This window comes from Podarcis erhardii, assembly GCF_964252035.2.
Source record: "Podarcis erhardii genome assembly, chromosome: 14".
In the NCBI taxonomy this organism is placed as follows: Eukaryota; Metazoa; Chordata; class Lepidosauria; order Squamata; family Lacertidae; genus Podarcis; species Podarcis erhardii.
In genome coordinates, this window is record NC_138503.1 from 53,147,840 (window position 1) to 53,170,016 (window position 22,177).

Genomic DNA, 22,177 nt, shown 5'->3' on the forward strand with positions numbered 1-22,177 from the left:
AAAAGATCTTGCTTCATATAATCTATTAGTTTTGGAGGTCCTTTTATCCGGTCCCTTCTCCTATGCAAGCAGCAATTCTGCCCTTGTCTAAAATAAAGGAAGGAAGTGTCTCTAGTGGGTTCCTGAAGGAATGAGAGTGTTGTGCTGCATGCATTCAGATGCAGTTGCCCGAACTTGTAGGAAACTGTGAACGCGAGCAGGAGGATCACAAGACACCTGCCAGGGTTTACATTGTTTGGAAGCAAAGCCCAGCTTGAGTAAGGAAGCAGAACAGACCTTTGCTGTTCTCCAGAGCCAACCAGCTGGACGTCTGCCTGCCTACCTTTGCATGCAGACACAGAGGCATTTTGTTAAAAATCCCACTCCAGACGCCCACTTTGATCACAGCGAAACAGCCGGCTGCAAGGGACTGAGCTGGCTGCAGCGGACACCCTGCTGTGTGGCACAGTGTAAGTTGTTGTTGTTGTTGTTGTTATTACTACTATTATTAAATTTTATTTATACCCTGCCCTCCCCGGCCAAGACCAGGCTCAGGGCAGCTAACACCGGTATAAAAACAATTGATTAAAATACAACTTAAAAACAAGATTAAAATACAACATTAAAATGCAGCCTCATTTCAGTAGAAACTCAAATCAAAACTTTTGGGGGATGAAAACGTCAAATCTTCACCAAGGCCAACTATCCAGACTGGTCCTGCGTGGGCCAGAAGAAAGCCAGGGAAGTCCCCAAATAGGAGTTCCATCACAGAAGGAGAAAGGAAAGAGGAGGAGGGGATCAAGTTGATTCCAGGCCAAAGGCCAAGTGGAACAACTCTGTCTTACAGGCCCTGCGGAAAGAAACCAGATCCTGCAGGGCCCTGGTAAAGTGGATTAAATCCCAGGCACTTGGATCCAGTGCAGCCCAAAGGGGATGGGACTGCTCAGCTTGGGGAGTGTGGACTTGAGACTCCCCTAAGAAACTGGGCAGGGGGGGGCGTATCTCCATCCTCTTCTGGGTTTGCATTCTTGTTTTCTTCCTTCACACTGTAATGAATTTGAGAGCCCAGGCAAACATCCCCCCCCCCAAAAAAACTCCAACGTCTGTACTTCTGACCTATTTGATATTTTAAAGTCTCTTTTTTCTGTTTGGAAAACAACATTTCAGCATCCTTGAATGTAGGTGAGGCTCTAATCTTTTGGATCCCTTGAAGGAAGAGACTGTAGAAGCAGAAACATTGCTATGGTTGTAGGACCACACTTAACCTTCATCCACACTTAACCTTGCTTCATATTTCCAGGTCCTGTGCCTGAGTGCTTTTTAGTTTTATTTTATTGCCCCAGCACTTTCTCCACGAAGACTCGCTCTTTACCACTGAAAACAATTAAGTGGAAAATCCGAATTGCTGTTTGTTCCGATTCAGCATTAAAGATCAGCTTTTCCTGGAAAAAGCAGCGGGATTTTTTTTTATTAAAAAACGCTCAGACACAGACCAGGAAAGCGTGGACCTGTGTCTAGAAATTGTTGGGCAGGTAGTAAGTGTGGAGGAGCCCTGACTTCAGACTCTGGTCTGTGTGCCTTCTGAATCCAGGATTAATTTACCTTAGGGCAAAATATGTCCCCGACGTCTCCTATTGTAGGGTTGCTGTAAGGCAGCAGGGGAACTGCATCCCCATGTTTTCCTGCAGATTCCCAGAGGAATCCTTTCCGTCTTGCTTTGGCAGTGGTGATGACTTGCTGTTGCAGAGGCTTCTTCTAAGACACATCATCGCCAGCCCTCGCCAAAGCCTGATGGATTTCACCACTGGGCACAGGGAGAGGCATCAGCCTTGAAGGTGGACGTTCAGGTTGTTAGAGAGGGGAGATGAATCCAGCCCCATGGGACACGACCCACTAGTAAATTCTCTGTTGCAACCCCCTGTCGAGAGCTCTTGCACAACTCCCATTGAAAACTTCCTGGTGACTTGCACCCCATTTTAAATGAGTGGAGTACAGAGCGCCGCTGCCTGAATTTCTCACCTCAAGCACCCAAGTGTCTTTGGTCCAGCCCTGGAACTGGGAGTGCCACCCCTAACCTGGCCGCCCTTACCTGCTGTCAGACCACAGCTCCCATAACTCCTTGGCCAACCTGGCGGGTTGGAATCGCCAGATTATACAGAGAGCAACGCTTTGAGGGAGGCTGCCTTAGGATATGCCAAGGCACTCTTGTGGCTGCATGTGATTCCTGCATTGCAGAGAACTGGGAATAGATGACCAAAACTGATTTTATGTTGCAGGGGAAGATGCATAACAATGCACAATAAAACTGTGGTCCAAGGAAGCTTGCTTGCAGCTCCCGATCTTCTCAAAGGGCTACCCTCGAATTTCAAGTCTTGCTTTCCTTTTATACAGTATGTGCTGTGCATCCACGAAGCAGCGAAGCCTTAAGCGTGTGGAATTTGAACTATCCTGCCCCTTCTTTGTGCTCAGGTTTGCCCTGCTCCGAGCTGACATTTCCGGCATCCTTTGCATAGGCGTCAAGCTTGCAGAGGTGCATTCGGTTACCCGGACTTGCAGATAAACATACACCTGCTCACCTGTGGCAAGTAGCAATCTCACCAGGCAAAGGAACTGGCGGGTAGCTCAGTTGGTTAGAGTGTGGTGTTGCTAATGTCAAGGTTGCAGGTTCAATTCCCGTACGGGGAAGCTGCATTGCAGGGGTTTGAAATAGATGGCTCTTGGGGGCCTTTCCAACTATATGATTCTATGTCTGTGGAGCTCGGGGGGGGGGGTATGTTCCTTTAGGTCATAAACAAGAGACGCGGGTGGTGCTGTGGGTTAAACCACAGAGCCTAGGACTTGCCAATCAGAAGGTTGGCGGTTTGAATCCCCACGATGGGGTGAGCTCCCGTTGCTCGGTCCCTGCTCCTGCCAACCTAGCAGTTCGAAAGCACGTCAAAGTGCAAGTAGATAAATAGGTACCGCTCTGACGGGAAGGTAAAAGGCGTTTCCGTACGCTGCTCTGGTTTGCCAGAAGCGGCTTAGTCATGCTGGCCACATGACCCGGAAGCTGTACGCCGGCTCCCTCGGCCAGTAAAGCGAGATGAGCGCCGCAATCCCAGAGTCAGCCACGACTGGACCTAATCTTCAGGGGTCCCTTTACCTTTACCTGGGACTGGCACCCAGGCATTCATGGAGAAAGGGTAATGAAAATGGTTGTGGCCTACTGCTTTTCAGCAGCTTTCATAGAATCCTAGAAGGTTGCTCATCTAATCGAACCTGCTTTGCAAGTTTAAACTGCCCGGCTGGTTTGAGCATAGCTTGACTGGGCAGTCTTCAGACGAATGTTAAGGACACAAAAGCACAGCGGATTTCTAGGGTTCCGAATCTCCAGCCATGCTGCCCACTGGGAGAGGCAAAGAATGGAGACCTTGAACAATGCAATACAAGCAGTCCTCTCTTGACATTCGAGTGCCAAGCAAGTTTTCTCAACAGCCAAGTTCCATGGATTTCAGGGCATCCCGGACTGATGGAGTCGTGGTTCTGGGCGAAGCAAGAAGAACCTAACCAGTGCAGCATTGCACGTGGCAGACAGCTGATTCCACAGAACTGTAGAGTTTCAAGGGGCCGCCTCATCTAGTCCAACCCCCTTCTGCAATGCAGGAATAAAAACCGGGTGCAGAGTGATAGCAAAGGCTGGGGGGGGGGCACACTGGCATACTAACATGGCCCGTGCAGCAGCTGACATGCTTGTGTGTCTCTGCGGGCACTTCGTTGCCCACCCAGCATTACATAAGACAGGGCTTACCATCCTGGGACTATCAACAAAAGGAGTGGGTTTTAGTGGTAGTTTTTGGACAAGCCTAGGACAGCAGTAAAGTCCATGTGCTGTGATGATATCTGACGATTAGAATTTAGGTTGCTTTTGATACAGAGTGGGGCCTTTCGTTTTAGTGGTGAAATCGCCCACTCAAGCCCTTGGCACAACATAATTCTTTCTCGCCTTTTGATAAAACCTAATACACATTTTTATTGGGAAAGGAGCAACCCATGTTCTTGCATGGTCCAAGAAAGCGTCGTTCTGTCTCAGCAGAAAGCCTTGCACACTAGCAGACTCGTGACCCAGCCATCCCTATCTTGGTGCCCTCAGATGTTTTGCACTGCTTGGCTGCAGTTGCTGAGACTGGTGGAATGGGGTGTCCAAAACATCTGGAGAACACCTGGATGACAAAGGCTGGCACCAACTTCCACAGAGCAGCCCCTGAGGAGGTGGCCGCTAGTTCATGAAAACTTATGCCACAATAAACATCTTGGCCATTAATGTGCCACATGACCCTCCATTGTTTTTGCCAGGCATAGGCAAACTTGGCCCTCCAGATATTTTGAGACTACAATTCCCACCATCCCTGACGACTGGTCCTGTTAGCTAGGGATGATGGGAATTGTAGTCCCAAACATCTGGAGGGCTGGAGTTTGCCTATGCCTGTGACAATCGCACATCTCTACACCAGCCCTTCCCCAACCTGATTGGAGGTTTCGCAATGCAACTCCCGTCAGCCACAACATCATTTGTAGGAACTCGGTCATTTAGCATGGCAGCACTTACACTCTGGAACTGCCTGCCTCATTATATCAAGCAAGACGCTTTCGCTGTATCTGTTTTGGCTGCAAACATTCTGGTTTGCCTCTGCAGACGCTTGGAAAGTTGGTGTGAGAATTGTCACCTGTTTTAGTATTTTCACTTTTTGTATGTTTTAAACTATTGCTGCAATTTTCTCCTGACAATTTTATTGTTTTGCCATTTTGTAAGCCACTTCAAGGCGGTTGTTTCTTTTTACAATCAAGTGGTGCATAGATTTTACGAAATAAAAGAAATAAAAAGACACGGCTGTCCTGGCTCGGGGCTGAAGGGAGTTGTAGTTCATAACATCTGAAAGACGCCACGCAGAGAGGTTGGAGTTGGGCGCATTCCAGATTCTCTGAGAGCCTGCAATTTTTCCGTTACCTGCAGTCTCATAAATCAGCCAGTGCTGTGCCAAAAATCAACATTTGTCCTCATTTTATGCTGGATTTGCAAGTTATCATTGAGCTGATTATTGCTTTACTCTCTCTCCCTCTGTTGGATCTCAAGGTCTTTCCTTTGACCTGGTTGCAGGTGAGAAAAACCTTCCCTGGCTGGGCATCCCAGAAGATGCTCCAAAACCAAAATGATCATTTCTGCACAAACACCTTTCTTCCGTATCCCTTCATATTCTTGTTGCATCAAATCCATCTTTCACACTTGGGCGGCCCTTTGTCAAAACCACCTCGGGAGGTTGTGGACTCTCCTTAGTTGGAGGTTTTTAAGCAGAGCTTGTTTTTTTTTTTTTTGTTTTTTTAAATAATATTTATTCGGAGTTTAAAAGTTACAAAAAGAAAAAAGAACAATACAAAATACAAAAAAAGAATACAACAGCAACAGAAAAAAAAATATAAAAATACATTCACTTAAAAAAGAAAAAGAACAGATTAAACCTTTACATAACTTTCTTCCTTTACTTATCTCCTTGACCTCCTCACACCTCCCAATTTTGTATTCTAGTTCAAATCGTTATTTCAGCAAATCCTTCCAACCTTATTTTCATTTAAGTAATTTAATTTAATATATTATAATTTAACGTCCTCTCTTTTGTCAATTTCATCAACTCATTTTTACTTAATCCTTTATATCATTTCTACCAAAACCACCTAATTTTCTTTTTCCAACATCTTTCTAACAGTCCTTAATTTTACAATATTTTTGAAGATATACTTTAAATTTTTTCCAATCTTCTTCCACCGACTCTTCCCCTTGGTCCCGGATTCTGCCAGTCATCTCAGCCAATTCCATATAGTCCATCACTTTCGTCTGCCATTCTTCTTGGGTGGGTAATTCTTGTGTCGGTTTTTAAGCAGAGCTTGGATGGGCACCTGTCAGGGATGCTTTAGCTGAGATTCCTACATTGCAGGGGGTTGGACTAGATGACCCTCAGGGTCCCTTCCAACTCTAGGATTCTGTGATTCCATAATATTTGACAGTTTTATTGACACCACATTAACCATTTTTTAAAAAGATGGAGAGCAGAATGGAACTTTTTTTTTAACACCCATCCCTAGATTTAATTATACGTCCCTTGATCAATACCAAATGTGTTCAGGGGTTCCTGTGACACAGATTACAAACCGCTTCTGTTTTTAATTGCAAAATGCCTGGAGGCCATTGTTCATGAGTTAACAACACAGTCGATTTGAAGAGCGATGTAAATGCTGCAGCTCTTAAGTTATGATGGACAGATGCACTCAAGAAAGCACCACGTCCGTATAATGGAACATTTACCCCAGTTAAATTTCTGCATCAAAGTGTAGCAATAGCTTGACCTAGAGGCTCAGCTCAATCTTTAAAACCTGCTTGTACAAGCGTTTTCCTCCCCTCACAATTTCCATATCAAAAACATAACATTTTAATAACATCAGGACACAAATCTAACAGGAGGGGAACTCGGCGACCTCAATTTGCATGAAGTTTGTGGAACAAACTCTGGAGTGGAACACAGGTCAGCGGGCCGAGCCGTGTTTGATTTTGCTTGTCCCTGAAGCCTCGACTCGTTTTTTAAATTAAAAAAATAATGATGGGGATTTCTGTAGGCATGGGCGGAGAGGAAATTGCATGGATAATTTACAATCTGGCAGATGCAAACTTAGAGAAGGGCCGACCAAATGCTGGTAGCAGGTTTGGTGGGCTGCAGCAAGTCCTGCATTTTGCTAGGAAGACTGTTGGGGTGAAAACTGTCATAAGAACATAAGAAGAGACAGCTGGATCAGGCCCATGGCCCAGCATCCTGTTCTCACAGTGACTGAAGAATTTCCTTGCGGAAACCAGTGAGCAGGATAAGAGCAGCTCTCCCCTCCTGTGGTTTCCAGTAAAGCCACTTCCGCCCTGCAGAGGAGGTGGGGTTGCGGGCTTCATGGCCCCACCACCTGGGGGAATCCCCAGCCACGTCACCCCCTGACCAGCCAATCGGCTGGCTCTGGGGGCGTGGCCTGCCCTATTTATGGCAAGCGTGGCCGGGGATCTCCCTCTTTTGCCACCTACCAGCTGTTCCTTTTTCCCACCCTCCTGCCCTATAAGGTTTTCGTTCCTTGACCTTGCTATGGACCTTGGTTGGTTGCTGTTAAGGGGCCTGGTAGGAATTTTCCCACTTGGCAAATTGGCACCAGCCACTTTGTTTTCGCCTACCTCGTAGCAAATTGTCACAACTTTCTTGGTATTGGCAGTTAGGCATGGGTATTGTTCTGTAGATGGAAGAGGGGAGGAAGCGCTATCACCTGCCCCACATATTGAAGGGTAGTCCAGTAAAGGATTCTGGGGGGCGTGGCCCTGTCCGAAGCCTATGGAGGTGAGGGCCTTAGACACGCCCCCAATGGGTGACCCCGGGGGAGTTCCTAGTTGATGTGCATCAGCAGGACTCCCCCTACTGGTGGTTAACCCTTCCCAGACTTCAAGCGGACGGGCTGAAGTCAGATATAGTCAGTTAGGACCAATGCCTAAGCCAATACTGCTCATCACCTGTACCCAATAAAGTTGTGGCCTTATTTAGCCCATTAACCTTAATAATTGTGTCATATATCTTTATTTCCACTGGAGGGGGGGGGGAACTCGCCACTCAACTGGGATTCAGAAGCATGGCTGCCTCTGAGGCTAGTAGCCATCAACAGTTTTCTCGCTCCATGAATTTCCCTCATCTTTTACAGCCAAGTTTGTGGCCAGTTTTGTCTCTTGTGGCAGCAACTTTAACCATGTGCTGCACGAAGAAGGGTTTTATCTTAGAGTTCCAGTGTTGAGGTGAATCATTTCACCTAACGAAAAAGTGCCCTGCACAACCCACATAATAATCTGTCACAAACTGAATCTGCATCTGCTGTATTTACTGCCAGTGCCGGGTTTACGTATAAGCTAAACAAGCTATAGCTTAGGGCCCCACTCTCTTGCCCCCCCCCCGGGGGGGGGGAAAGAAATGGATGTACATTTCTAAAATATAAGATAAAACAAAAATAAAATAAAACCTACATACAGCAACAGCGTTTTGTGTTATGTAGGCTCCTATGATGTACTGTATTTTTTGCTCTATAAGACTCACTTTTTCCCTCCTAAAAAGTAAAGGGAAATTTGTGTGCATCTTATGGAGCGAATGCGGGCTGCGCAGCTATCCCAGAAGCCAGAACAGCAAGAGGGATTGCTGCTTTCGCTGCGCAGCGATCCCTCTTGTTGTTCTGGCGTCTAAGATTCACAATATTTTTTTCTTGTTTCCCTCCTCCAAAAACTAGGTGCGTCTTATGGTCTGGTGCGTTTTATAGAGCGAGAACTATGGTAAGTCATGGGCCCCGCCTGCTAGCCTGCTCCCTCAATTATCACTGGTTTTCTCATTTCTATATCAATTACTTTGATAAAATACATATTTTGTTATGTGCAAATGGCTTGAGATACCTATTAGGTCCATGAATTACCATGTAGCATATATTCAACACAAAAAACAACAGCAATTTGTTGTTGACAGAGGACAGCTGGACATATAAAGGGCCCCATTACCTTCAGGAGCTTAGGGCCTCATCAAACCTAAATCTGGCCCTGTTTACTGCACTTAAATATCCCCTCAGGCGCATTTTCAGGTAGCATATTTCATGAACTCCTTTTCTGGGGGGAGGGACCCCGATTTTGGGAACTGCCTCAGGGCTCCCAACTACCAGAACCCAGCTTTGGAACAAGCAGAACGAAGCTTTCAAGTCTTGATAGGGTTGCTTGCCCTGCAAACGCGCCAAGCAGGGTTTGATCCCGGTTTGCAGGGGAAGTGCAGATCATCGTCTGCCCCCAAACAAGTATCAGAGAAAGAGAGTTGCCTTGTGCAAAGGGAAGCAGAGTAGGATAAGTTTATCGAGTTGCCTTCTGCCCATCCATTACTATCAAACCAAGGTTTGGTGTTATGTCTACCTATCTCAAGGAAGCAATGAAGATACATTCATGCAATTCTATCTCACAATTGAAAGGAGATTAATTGCAAAGCGGTCTTAAAGTTGTCAGTCATGTTCTAATATTCTTTAAAACAAAAAAGAATCCTGCGCAGAGTGAGGCGTTTTTAGACATCTCCCCCCCCCCCCAGTCTCTCTAGTTGATGAGCTATGGCAATGTGTGAAGGTTTTCTGCTTGGCTATGAGAGAAATCTAGCTGTAAATTTCATACAGTGTCAAGGCACTAACATAAAACCCATCTCTAGCAAACATGCTTTGCATTTATATGATCTTTAAATTCCTGGGGGAGAGGATGGTGGAAGATGCAGCCAGACTCCACAAAACCAGCCAGCAGCCGACTATAGGATATTTGCTTCTTTCCCCATTATCATAGTTTGCTGACAAGAGACGAGGGAATAGCAGCTGGAACAAAATATCAAGCATTTCCCCTCTAGTCCACAGCTGTTCTTTTCATTAGCAAACCAATGATTTTTCTGCAGGACTATAATATCAGTGGGGTCTAAGTATTACTCTCCAGAATCAAGTTGCTTCTGTGCCCAATTAGTATTTAAAGCCCTAAATGACTTAGACCCCAAATATCCGAAAGACCCATCTGCTTCCATATAGACTTTCCCGGGTATTAACATCAGCAGAGGGGTACCCTATTCATAGTCCTGCTGGCCTCAGAGATTCAGTGATTAAGAAGACTTGGTAATGCTGTTTGATTTTGGAGGAGGCTAAGGGGAAAGTCTTTGTCCATGGAGTTTTCTTGGCAGGGATACTGGAGTGGCTTGCCGGTTCCTCCTCCAGGTGGATCACGTTTGGTCAAAACTCTCCACTATGACCTGTTCATCTTGGGTGCCCTGCTCGGCATAGTTCATAGCTTCTCTGAGTTATTCAAGCCCCTTTGCCATGGCAAGGCAGTGGTCCATGAAGGGGAGGACCATAAAGAAGGCTGATCGCCGAAGAATTGATGCTTTTGAATTCTGGTGCTGGAGGAGACTCTTGAGAGTCCCATGGACTGCAAGAAGATCCAACCTCTCCATTCTGAAGGAAATCAGCCCTGAGTGCTCACTGGAAGGACTGATCCTGAAGCTGAGGCTCCAAGACTTTGGCCACCTCATGAGAAGAGAAGACTCCCTGGAAAAGACCCTGATGTTGGGAAAGATGGAGGGCACAAGGAGAAGGGGACGACAGAGGACGAGATGGTTGGATGGTGTTCTCAAAACTACCAGCATGAGTTTGGCCAAACTGCGGGAGGCAGTGGAAGACAGGAGGGCCTGGCGTGCTCTGGTCCAGGGGGTCACGAAGAGTCGGACACGACTAAACGACTAAACAACAACAACAAGGGGAAAGTCAGAGGCAAAAACTCAACAAGAGTTTAGGCCCCCAAACTAGAATATCCCAAGTGAATGCTTTCATCCAGCCTTCACCAACCTGGTGTTTTGAACTACAACTTCAATCAGCTAAATCGTGGTGGCATTTTATAGCACACTCTTTTTAAGTTCACAAAGTACTTCACATGCATTATCTCAGTAATCCTAACAACAGCCCTATAGAGTAGGTGGGTATACTCTTCTCACCATGAAATCTGTAGTGTGGGATAAGAGAGCTTGAGGATGGGATACCGTGTCTTGCCAGAAAGACATTCAGTGAGTTCCTGCTAACAGAGATGTGGCCCAATTCTGTGGATGTTTACTTGGAAGTCAGTACTGATGAATGCAATGGGACTTTCCCCAGTTATGGAAGAAGAAGAAGAAGAAGAAGAAGAAGAAGAAGAAGAAGAAGAAGAGGAGGAGGAGGAGGAGTTTGGAAATGATATCTCGCCTTTCACTCCCTTTTTGTTGTTGTTTAGTCAATGAGTCATGCCCGACTCTTCATGACCCCCTGGACCAGAGCACGCCAGGCACTCCTGTCTTCCACCGCCTCCCGCAGTTTGGTCAAACTCATGCTGGTAGCTTAAGCTTTACTGCCTGGGTTTTTATAACTGCTGTATGGAAAGGCACAGGAACCTGACCTTTGAAGAGTTTGTAAGTACTGTAAATAATTTTTAACTTACCAAACGTGTGGTTTCTTTCTGTGCTACAGGAAGTGGGGAAATTGGGAAGCAACTTAGAAGGGGATATTTTAAACCTCTAACTGCCTATATTTCCACACTTTGCTTTGCTGCATATTTTGTGATTTTCGACGTCTGCTGCGGTTCTCTCACTAAAGAGTACTTACCCCAAACCTGAATCTACACGTCCAGGGATTCTTCTTTTTGTATACCTTCTTTTTGCTTTCCCAACCAACATAAATGTTACTAGGAGATCACACACAGGAAATCAATTAGCGAGGGGTGGAGACAATACAGACTGGGTCGCAAGACACTCTAGAAATGTTTGACTCACATGTATTTCTGAAACCCACGCACAAGTGTCTCCCTGCTCAGATGCCTGGACACTCTATCTCTCATCCTGGGAGGCAGGGATGAATTTCCGACAGGATAACTGTGCATAACTGTTTCCTTGTAATGACTTCCCCCCACTTGGTCCATCCTGACAGACACATACACACCTCGGGGAAATGGCAGCAGCACACTTTGACAGAGCGCCTGCTTCCTGATTAAATCTCTCTGATGCCTCTCCTTGCGAGAAGCGGCTTCTGGCTAATTAGCAGTCAGAGCAAAATCTGTCTCTGATGCAGAGACATTAATGTCTTTTAACCTTTTCTTCTCAAGGAAGTCTTTCCACCCTTCATCTCCTCGTTTAAGCTTTGCAAAGCAGCTTTGCATGGAGGTCATCGGAAGTAACGTGAAATTCTCTCTCCCCCCAAAAAAAACATTACATCTGTACCTATAAATGAACTACAGTGACGGAACTGTGCAATGGTGCTCTAATGTATTGATAATTAATAATGGGAATATTTAATGGACAGTGATTAATAATTAACTCCCCCCATCTGTTTTCCCATGGGGTCTGGCTAAAAGTCAGACAAATTAAATCAAGAGTGAAATACAAATCATAGCCTCATAGAACTGTAGAGGGACCCTGAGGCTCATCTAGTCCAACTCCCGGCAATGCAGAAATATGCAGCTGTCCCATACGGGGATCGAACCTGCAACCCTGGCGTTATCAGACCATGCTCTAACTAGCTGAGCTATCCCCAAGCTTAGTCTAATTATTATTATTATTATTATTATTATTATTATTATTATTTATTATTTATACCCCGCCCATCTGGCTGGGCCTCCCCAGCCACTCTGGGCGGCTTCCAAAAGAATATTAAAATACTATGATACATCAAACATTAAAAGCATCCCTAAACAGGGCTGCCTTCAGATGTCTTCTAAAAGTCTGGCAGTTGTTGTTCTCTTTGACATCTGGTGGGAGGGCGTTCCACAGGGAGGGCACCACTACCGAGAAGGCCCTCTGCCTGGTTCCCTGTAACTTGGCTTCTCGCAGTGAGGGAACCGCCAGAAGGCCCTCGGCGCTGGACCTCAGTGTCCGGGTAGAACGATGGGGGTGGAGACGCTCCTTCAGGTCAACTGGGCCGAGGCCGTTTAGGGCTTTAAAGGTCAACACCAACACTTTGAATTGTGTTCGGAAACATACTGGGAGCCAATGTAGGTCTTTCAAGACCGGTGTTATATGGTCTCGGCGGCCGCTCCCAGTCACCAGTCTGGCTGCTGCGTTCTGGATTAGTTGTAGTTTCCGGGTCACCTTCAAAGGTAGCCCCACGTAGAGCGCATTGCAGTAGTCCAAGCGGGAGATAACCAGAGCATGCACCACTCTGGTGAGACAGTCCGCAGGCAGATAGGGTCTCAGCCTACGTACCAGATGGAGCTGGTAAACAGCTGCCCTGGACAAGGCTTTAACCTGTGCCTCCATGGACAGCTGTGAGTCCAAAATGACTCCCAGGCTGCGCACCTGGTCCTTCAGGGGCACAGTTACCCCATTCAGGACCAGGGAGTCCCCCACACCTGCCTGCCTCCTGTCCCCCAAAAACAGTACTTCTGTCTTGTCAGGATTCAATCTCAATCTGTTAGCCGCCATCCATCCTCCAACCGCCTCCAGACACTCACACAGGACCGTCACCGCCTTCACTGGTTCTGATTTGAAAGAGAGGTAGAGCTGGGTATCATCCGCATACTGATGAACACCCAGCCCAACCCCCCTGATGATCTCTCCCAGCGGCTGCATGTAGATGTTGAAAAGCATGGGGGAGAGGACAGAACCCTGAGGCACCCCACAAGTGAGAGCCCAGGGGTCTGAACACTCATCCCCCACCACCACTTTCTGAACACGGCCCAGGAGGAAGGAGGTTTTCCAGAGGTTTTCAAACTTTTTGAGTCCATGGCTCCCTTGGCCAACTACATTCTTTTGCGGCACCCCTGGGGGGCTCAGGAGCCCAGTTATGTCACCATTTGCTTGCAGAGCACATATTTAGATGTGCACCTGTTTGATTTCCACCCGCCCTGTCTTACTCCCAAATACAGTGGTATCTCGGGTTACATACGCTTCAGGTTACATATGCTTCAGGTTACAGACTCCGCTAACCCAGAAATAGTACCTCGGGTTAAGAACTTTGCTTCAGGATGAGAACAGAAATTGTGTGGCGGTGCGGCCGCATCAGGAGGCCCCATTAGATAAAGTGGTGCTTTATCTAGGTTAAGAACAGTTTCAGGTTAAGAACGGACCTCCAGAATGAATTAAGTTCTTAACCTGAGGTACCACTGTAGCTCCTGGTACCATTCATTTCCAAATTGCCAAAACCTGCTGATGCAGGCAAATTCATTGGATTCCATTCCAAGCAAAGATAACCGGCATCTGGGGGCCTCTCCAGATGTTTTGGAGCACAACTGCTATCCGGCCCAGCCTAGCTTTGGTTCCCCCCCAAACATCTGCCTAGCTTCAGGTTGCTGAAGGTTGCAGCTGGAGGGGTTGTTTGAGTTTTACATATGGCAGCAATCTGCACCTGAGGCACAAGGGAACGGGTGGAGGAATAGAAATACGCCCTTTTAGTGCAGAGGTTTTCAACCTTTCTGAATCCATGGCTCCCTTGGCCAACCACATTCTTTCTGCGGCACCCCTGTGGGGCTCGGTGGCCCAGGTATGTCACCCTTTGCTTGTAGAGTAGGCAGCCTCTCACCCTTTTTTGAACACGCTCCCTTCTAGGGTGTTCCCCAAGCCTCCTCTCCTCTCACCTCTCCTTGGGCATCCTCCGGGCAGCCGCCCCTGGTCTCTGAGCTGCCCCAAGGAGAGAGGTGCCTCCTCACACTGCTCCACAGGGACTTGGGACTTGTCTGTCCATTCCCAACTGCAAGGGCTGGTGGACTGGGCTCCCTTGCCTGCTGGCTTGCTTGCTCGCTCCTGGCAACCAGCACCCCCTGACCAGCCCCAGAGGCACCATTCGCTTGAGGAGCTTGGAGCCGGGGCTGCTGCACCAAACAGCTGTGTAAGCCTTTGGGAGGCAGAGATGCAAAAGGGCATCAGAGGAGGGAGAGAAGGAAAGAGAGACAGACAGAGGCCCCTGTTATCCGCAGCACCCCTGACCATCATTCAAGGCACCCCAGGGTGCCACAGCACACTGGTTGAAAACCACTAATCCAAAGGTAAATCTGTGTCAGACTGAGCTTGAGTCTGGACTAAGGGTTCTGAGCTCATGTATTCTGATTCGATACATGATGCCCCAATCACAGAACATTTCAGGATTTGGGCCTCGGCCATTGGCCCTTGAACTCTGAGTCGTGATTTGCAGCTTGGAAGTTTAGACAGCCAATCGTGTTGGGAGTGGGAGTGGCCCAGGCTTTCAGGTATGTATATGTTGTTGTTTAGTCGTTTAGTCATGTCCGACTCTTCGTGACCCCCTGGACCAGAGCACGCCAGGCACTCCTGTCTTCCACTGCCTCCTGCAGTTTGGCCAAACTCATGCTGGCAGCCTCGAGAACACTGTCCCACCATCTCATCCTTTGTTGTCCCCTTCTCCTTGTGCCCTCCATCTTTCCCAACATCAGGGTCTTTTCCAGGGAGTCTTCTTGTGAAGTCTTGGAGCCTCAGCTTCAGGATCAGTCCTTCCAGTGAGCACTCAGGGCTGATTTCCTTCAGAATGGATACGTTTGATCTTCTGGCAGTCCATGGGACTCTCAAGAGTCTCCTCCAGCACCATAATTCAAAAGCATCAATTCTTCAGCGATCAGCCTTCTTTATGGTCCAGCTCTCACTTCCATACATCATTACTGGGAAAACCATAGCTTTAACTATATGGACCTTTGTTGGCAAGGTGATGTCTCTGCTTTTTAAGATGCTGTCTAGATTTGTCATATAGGTATAGGTATGTATATAAGCAGTTGCTCTGCCTGTTACGCAGCTATGTAGCTCAATAAAGGTTCTTGCTGTTATCGCTTTGTCTTGCCTCGTGGGAACCCACCTACACTTCACTGGTGACGAAGGTGGAATGCTAGGCTAGTCTTACTGACCAGTGATTTAAATCAAGTCTTATTGACTAGTGATTTAAATTGTGATTTAAACCAGTTTGGTTTAAATCAAATCCACCCTGGTTCTGAGCGGGGGCACACCTTTTCCGTGTTTTTATAACGTAACCGCCCTGTGATTCTTGGATGAAGGGCAATGTGGAAATTTAAAAAATAAAATAAGACATAAGACCACTGTTCATGTATGCCACCACAGCAGCAAGAATCCTTGTGGCAAGAAAATGGAAAGATGAAAAAATACTGACAATTACAGACTGGCAGATACTTATGCTAGAATACCTACAATAGCAAAACTGACGGGAAGAGTTAGAGGAGTAGTGAACCAGAAAATATTTAGAGAATGGAGAATATTTAAGGATTATATAAGATCATATTTTACCAACGATACAATACTAGCAGAACTCGAGTGGTACCTGTAAACAAAATGCATAACAAACATCGTTTTTGGAGTAAATGGGAACAATACTAAAGATTAGGAAACTGTGACAAAAAGATAGTATAAACAGTGCAATGAGAACGATTGGAAGACTCATTTTATCAGAAGTCTTTTTATTTAAGTGTTTATTATGATGTTAATAGGAAGATTACATATGTAAATTTGTTTTTGCTCCTTTCTTCTGTTTCCCCCTTCTTTTCTGCAATTTTTCTTTCTCTTCTTTTTCTTTTCTCTTTTTTCCTTTCTCTTTATTTTTTCTTTCTGCAACATGAGAGTGTGAACTCTTTGTAATTTTTTGTGTATATGTGTGTAATTTACACTAGTAAAGATTACTTTTTTTAAAAAAAAAGGAAATTAAAAAAACCAAACTGCATTTTCAAGCCGCTAGTCCTCTGTGTCCTCCATTTCCTGCTCCTTATGAGATCCTACCCCCGGCTAGCCCTTAAAGCTGTGCCCTCACGCGCACCTGACAATTAAAGACCTCTGCGCCCCCTCTTCCACCCCAACACAATAGGGGCTCCCACGTCCCGCCTGCAAAGACGGCCGCCAAATCCCATATAGGAAGAAGAGGCGCCTCCTCTTCCTCCCTCCCGGAACTCTGGCGCCGAGGAGGGCGGTTTCCACACGGACGGATTTGAAGATGGACCCGCGCGCATGCCCAGAAGTGGTCGGGTAGGAGAAGAACCCGGAAGTAAAGGGGCGCTGGCTGTGCTCTCCCAAAATAAGTCCGGACTCCTCCCCCCTCCCATTTCCCCTTTTTACTTTTTGGAAAATAGGATGTATTCCGCGGGGACAGAGAGCTTCCTGCGCCAGGCCAGGTAGGGGGAGGCAAAATGGGGGCTGGGGGCTGGGGAAGGGGGAGTCACTGGGGGGGGGGAGCAGAAGCCCTCCAGAGGCTTTGGGTTCCAGCTGCTTCTTTGGAGGAGGCTGAGTTGGGGCTTGCCAGCTTCCTCTTCTTTATTAATATTACTACTATTATTTATTTATTTGTGCCCCGCCTTTTGCCCTGGCAGATACTCTTTTTTCCTTTTTTCTTTTTGAGTATTTTATTGGTTGAACACTATAACAGAAGTGTAGAATAGATACTCTAGACAAAATGAGAAATACAAAATAAACGGTTCTTCATTCGTTAACTAATGCATGCTTTGGACATCCAAAGTACTGTTAGATAGATAGATAGATAATTTATTACAGTCAGAGACCAGCTTATAAAACACACTTTGGGGTACAATCCCAGAAGGAAACGTTTAAAACAATGTACAACAATAAATTTGTAAATGCGATAAGCATATAGACACGTAAAACTTTAATTCAAAGTACTGTATTTTAATATTTTGTTGGAAGCCACGCAGAGTGGCTGGGGAAACTCAGCCAGGTGGGCAGGGTATAAATAATAAATTATTATTATTATTATTGGTGATTAGATTTTTCAAGACCTCCGATCTTCCCCTTGCATTCCCGAGTTAAATTCCTCAAAATAGGTGCTTAAACTTTCTTTTCCCCGTATCATTTGACTTACTATAGATTTTATTTTATACAGTTAACCTATTTGCACACCGAAGGTCAGTCAAAACCTCCCAACAAATTGACAATGTTCTTTTACATAAACTCTGTATATATCCCACTCTCTGGAAAATTTTTCATCTGTAACGTCTCTTATGCCCTGGGTGGCTCACAGATAAAAACAAGAGCAGCTGAAGTGCTATTTACTTAAACAAGTTTGCTGCGTTTGTTTGCAACCCGTCTCTCCCCCAGCCCTACCCGAAGGAGCTCACGCATGACCCTCTATCCGCACTCTCTCTCTCTCTCCATGTTACCCTCCCAACATCCCTGTGAGGTAGGCCAGGTTGAGGCAGCGGGTGGCCCCAGTGAATTTCACAGCTGAGTACGGATTTCAACCCTGCTCTCTTCCAGGTTCTAGTCTGACTTTCCTACTCTTGCACACTGATGTTCGTTTTTATTATTATTATTATTATTATTATTATTATTATTATTATATTTTATTTTATTTTCAGTTTTATACATTTCAATAATTTTACAATCATTTTAACATTTCAAAACTTGACTTCCTTGCCCCTTTTTCTTCGGTTCCTTAAATTTATTTTTAACATTTTCTGTGTATCCAAATTAACTCAATTTGCTCATTTATTCATCTGCTTTAAATATATACTCTTATAAAACTGCAGGTTATTACAATAATCCTCCCAATGTTCTAAACTGTTTACAGTTTATTTGTAAATATTAAATAAACAATTTCCATTCTTTTGTAATAAGTTTGTGATCTTGATTTCTTATTTTTCAGGTAAGTTTCTATACACTTTGGGTATTTCTGTCCCTTGAATCCCTCCCCCCTCCAAATACTTTTGGGATGTTCATTCTTAAATCTTAGCTACCCAAAGGGCTCCCACGGTGGCTTTTGATTGTTCTACTTATTTATATCCTCCCTTTCTTTCCAGGAGCTCAAGGTGGTTACTTTCTTTGGAAGCCGCCCAGAGTGGCTGGGGAAACCTAGCCAGATGGGTGGGGTATAAATTTATTATTATTATTATTATTATTATTATTATTATTATTATTATATTAACTTATTGCAACAGCCCTGTGAGGGGAGGTTATGTTGAGAGGCAGTGACTGACCCAAGGACACCCAGGGAGCTTCCCGGGATTCTGTGAAATGTGGAGACTTCCTCTTGGTTAAGATGTAAGGACACAGAAAGAGCCTTGCTTTATCAGGCCAGTGGCCCATCTATCCTGTTCTCACGGTGGCCAACCAGATGCCTTTGGAAAACATGCAATGCTCTGGTTTGCTCCTTGCAAACCATTTTCATAATGGAAATATAAAAGTATGCAAGGGTCTGCCTGGTGCTTTGCCAGCCCATGAGCCATCCAGCCCACCCAGTTGTCACTGAAGTTGCCAGCAGAGTCTTTCCCAGCCCAGTGTATGGCAAAGCAACTACTGTCATGGTTGGCAACAAAGGCCTGATGTGGAAGTTTGCAAAACGGAGATTTCTTAATATCTATATGCTTTCCTATTAGGGAGATCCAGGATGAAGAACTGAGAAAATTCATTTCACGAATCACAGGCTTTCTCCAAAATCAAGACTTCGGAAATGAGGCTGTCGATAGCTTGCAAAGACTGTTTTTGATCGTCTCAGCCACTAAATATGGACGGAAGTAAGTGAAGGCAAATGCTGGTTTTAATGAGTCCAAGCAAACATCTGTAGCATATTTATAGCTCTGTTAATCAAATGCTGCAAGTGTCTCTGTAGAACTACGATGTGAGTGGCTTTCCTTACCTTGGGCTGGTTCCCTTTCATACTGGTGTTCAGTCAGTAGAATATAACAAATATTAAAACATCTTACAGGGCAACGCTATACATGGCTGCCCAGTCTGACTTACTTCCAGATATGTGTGCATTGATTGCACCGTTAGCTTCTCTTCATTTTGTGTTTGCTGCTTAAGTTGATGATGCTTTTTGCAGGATAGATGGCAAATTTCTGGAACTTCTGCAGACAGTGTTGCATCTGCCAAAGACTCCTGAGCAAGTCCAGTTTCTTTGTGCTGCCATCCTGAGAGAGACGTCACTTTGTAATCATTTATCTGTGTCTTGGGATAACATCCAGGACACCAAGCTCCTGAGCCTTGCCTTCTCCATCGTGCTAGCCCAGGTAAGTGAACTGTGGTTTTGGAAAGACTACAGTTTAGTTCTTTGCTTTGTTTCCCTGTGACTGTGGCCTGTTTCACACCCAGATTTTGGACATGGTATGGTTTTTTCTTGTCATTTTTTTAAAATGCTCCCCCATCTGGTAAGATCTGGTATTTGCCAAATTCCAGGCATCCTAAACTTTGGTTAGTTGTTCACTCAGAATCTTAAATGCATTGCCAGAGGGCAGGTGCCTTTTGGGTAAGCTCAGCCCCTGTGGCTTGTGGGCCTTCAAAATCTTTGCTTTTATCCAAAGGGCAGTAAAAAGGCAGTGGTGGAAGCTTTTGGGCAGCGTGTGGTGAAAGTCCTAGAAGGCAGGCTTCCTGAAGGTCAAAATGCACGGCACCTTCTCCCCCTCCTGTCAAAAATCATCAGCTTTCTACCGATGAGCCTTAATGAAGGTAAGTGGAAGAAGTGGGCAGTCTGGTCGGATCTACTTTCTATTTTTACTAGAACCCCAACCTCTGAGCTGAGGAACTGAACTAAGCAGAGAGTCCTTTCACATAAAACTTCAATCCTGGTTAGCATTCTTCATTTTAAGAGCCTTGTTCAGGTGAGAAAAGTCATCTGGTTGCTGCTATTCTGAGACACCAGGGAGTCTGAAATCATTGCTGATCTCCTAGAGATCTGCTGGTAGACCCATATCTGTCTTTCGTCCACCCCTCCTGTAGAAAACAACCAAGTTAATTTGAGGCTGGGACTTTGAACATTTGTTTTAGTCCTTTGAAATTGTAAACCACTGTGGGTGCCTCAGCAGAAAGGCAGTATATCGTTCAGCCCAGACACTGAGGTCCAGCTCTGAGGGCCTTCTGGAGGTTCCCTCACTGAGAGAGGTGAGGATACAAAGAACCAGGCAGAGGGCCTTCTCGGTAGTGGCGCCCTCCCTGTGGAATGCCCTCCCACCAAATGTCAAGGAAATAAACATCTGACTTTTAGAAGACATCTAAAGGCAGTCCTGTTTAGGGAAGTTTTTCTTATGTTTGATCGTGTTTTTAATATTTTGTTGGGAGCCACACAGAGTGGCTGGGGAAACCCAGCCAGATGAGTGGGGTATAAATAATAAAATCATTATTGTTATTATTATTCAGACAGTGTAGTGCATGGCATATGTTTTGGCCATGCCAAATTTGGTACTGTGGGTTTTGTCATCCAGAACTTCAGGAGGGGAGCAGTTTGAAGAAGGTTTTTAAAATGTTTTGAACCATGCTGAGGTCTGTGGATGAAGGGCAATATACTAATTTAATTAATAATTAAAAAAACCTAGACACTGCCAATGTCTAAAGCAGGTAGCTGTTCTGCTCTGCTTATGCAGTCACCCAATATATTTTCAGCCAATATGACAGAGATGAGGTTTTAGAGGCTAAGGGGTTTGCTGTTTCGCAGGAGCAATTAAGTGCCATAAACAGGCTGCATCCAGCCCAATGTAATTAGGAAATGCTGGAGGTGTGTATAGAAGGGTAGTCTCTTCTGGTTCCTGATAACAACCTCTTCCAGCCTCTTTCCTCCACAGATGAGGGTGCGTGGGTAGAATAAATTGTGGGTGTTAAAGATGCAAATCCACAGGAACAGCTCTTCTGTTGATCTGCAGAGTTTTCTCGCTCCTGGCCCCAAGCACTAAGCTCTTCTCTGGACAGTGTAGGGGCAGATGAAGCTGTAGGTGGACCCGAGGCTGCCTGATGGTGAACCATTGGTATTGCCAAGGCTCCCCACAGTTGTGTCTTTCTGACGGGCTGTGTTGTTTTCGATCCATAGATCAGATCAACCTGCTCAGCAAAAGGATGGTGGACTGGCTGAGGTATGCCAGCGTCCAACAAGGAGTCCCCCAGTCCTCAGGAGGCTTCTTCAACCCTCGAGCAAGACAGGTGCAGAACTGCAGTTCCAGGGGGCATGAACCCAGGCTTGCTTTTTAAGAGACGGCACGTGGAAAAACCATCCAGCTAGTCAAGTGCACAGACGCAGATTCTGCGCTGGGGTGACCCTGAATCCTGCCCTTCCTCCAAGGAGCTTGGAGTGACTTGCATAGTTCACCTTTGCCCTTGCAGCAGTGGGAGTTTCCCCCAGGCATCCCGTTGGCCATATTGAGAATAGCAGGACGCTGGACAAGGTGGACCACTGCTCTGATTCTCATGTCTGGCCTTTAAACACCTGGGCTCTCTGGTCCTGATTCTCTGCTTTCTAAGTAGCGGCTTACCCTGCTCTTTCTTCCGCCCCACAGCCTGGCCCCATAATGGAGGTGGACGGCACGGCCACCACGGACTTCTTCACTGTGCTCTCAGTCGGCCAGTATTACACAGAGGACCAGTGGTTCAACATGCAGGCCTTCTCCATGCTGCGGAAGTGGCTGCTGTGCTACGGGAGCAACGGAGCTAGTAGTCCAAATTCAGGTAAGGATCTAGAGAGGTGGAGGGGAGGGCAGTGTGCATACAGCCAATGAGGAACATGATTGGCAGCCGCCGTCAGCACATCTGCTGTTATGGTAAGACACCAAGGGATCAGATGGCGGACAGCATTGTTTACAGCAGCACGCTCCATAACGGATAGATAATAAATACGATATTAGGTAAAGATAAAGGGACCCCTGACCATTAGG

General features: G+C 46.0%; 1 protein-coding gene across 1 annotated transcript in view; it reads left to right on the forward strand.

Annotated features, from left to right (window-relative positions):
* The first annotated feature begins 16,548 nt into the window (after positions 1-16,548).
* AP5Z1 (adaptor related protein complex 5 subunit zeta 1) overlaps positions 16,549-22,177 on the forward strand; it is a 28,148-nt gene continuing 22,519 nt past the window's right edge. Inside the window, exons 1-6 of the mRNA XM_081839679.1 lie at positions 16,549-16,705; positions 18,920-19,057; positions 19,366-19,552; positions 19,844-19,988; positions 21,340-21,449; positions 21,803-21,971. Of these exons, the coding sequence (XP_081695805.1) occupies positions 16,665-16,705; positions 18,920-19,057; positions 19,366-19,552; positions 19,844-19,988; positions 21,340-21,449; positions 21,803-21,971 (790 nt within the window). The 5' untranslated portion in view covers positions 16,549-16,664. The remainder of the gene's footprint in view (positions 16,706-18,919; positions 19,058-19,365; positions 19,553-19,843; positions 19,989-21,339; positions 21,450-21,802; positions 21,972-22,177) is intronic.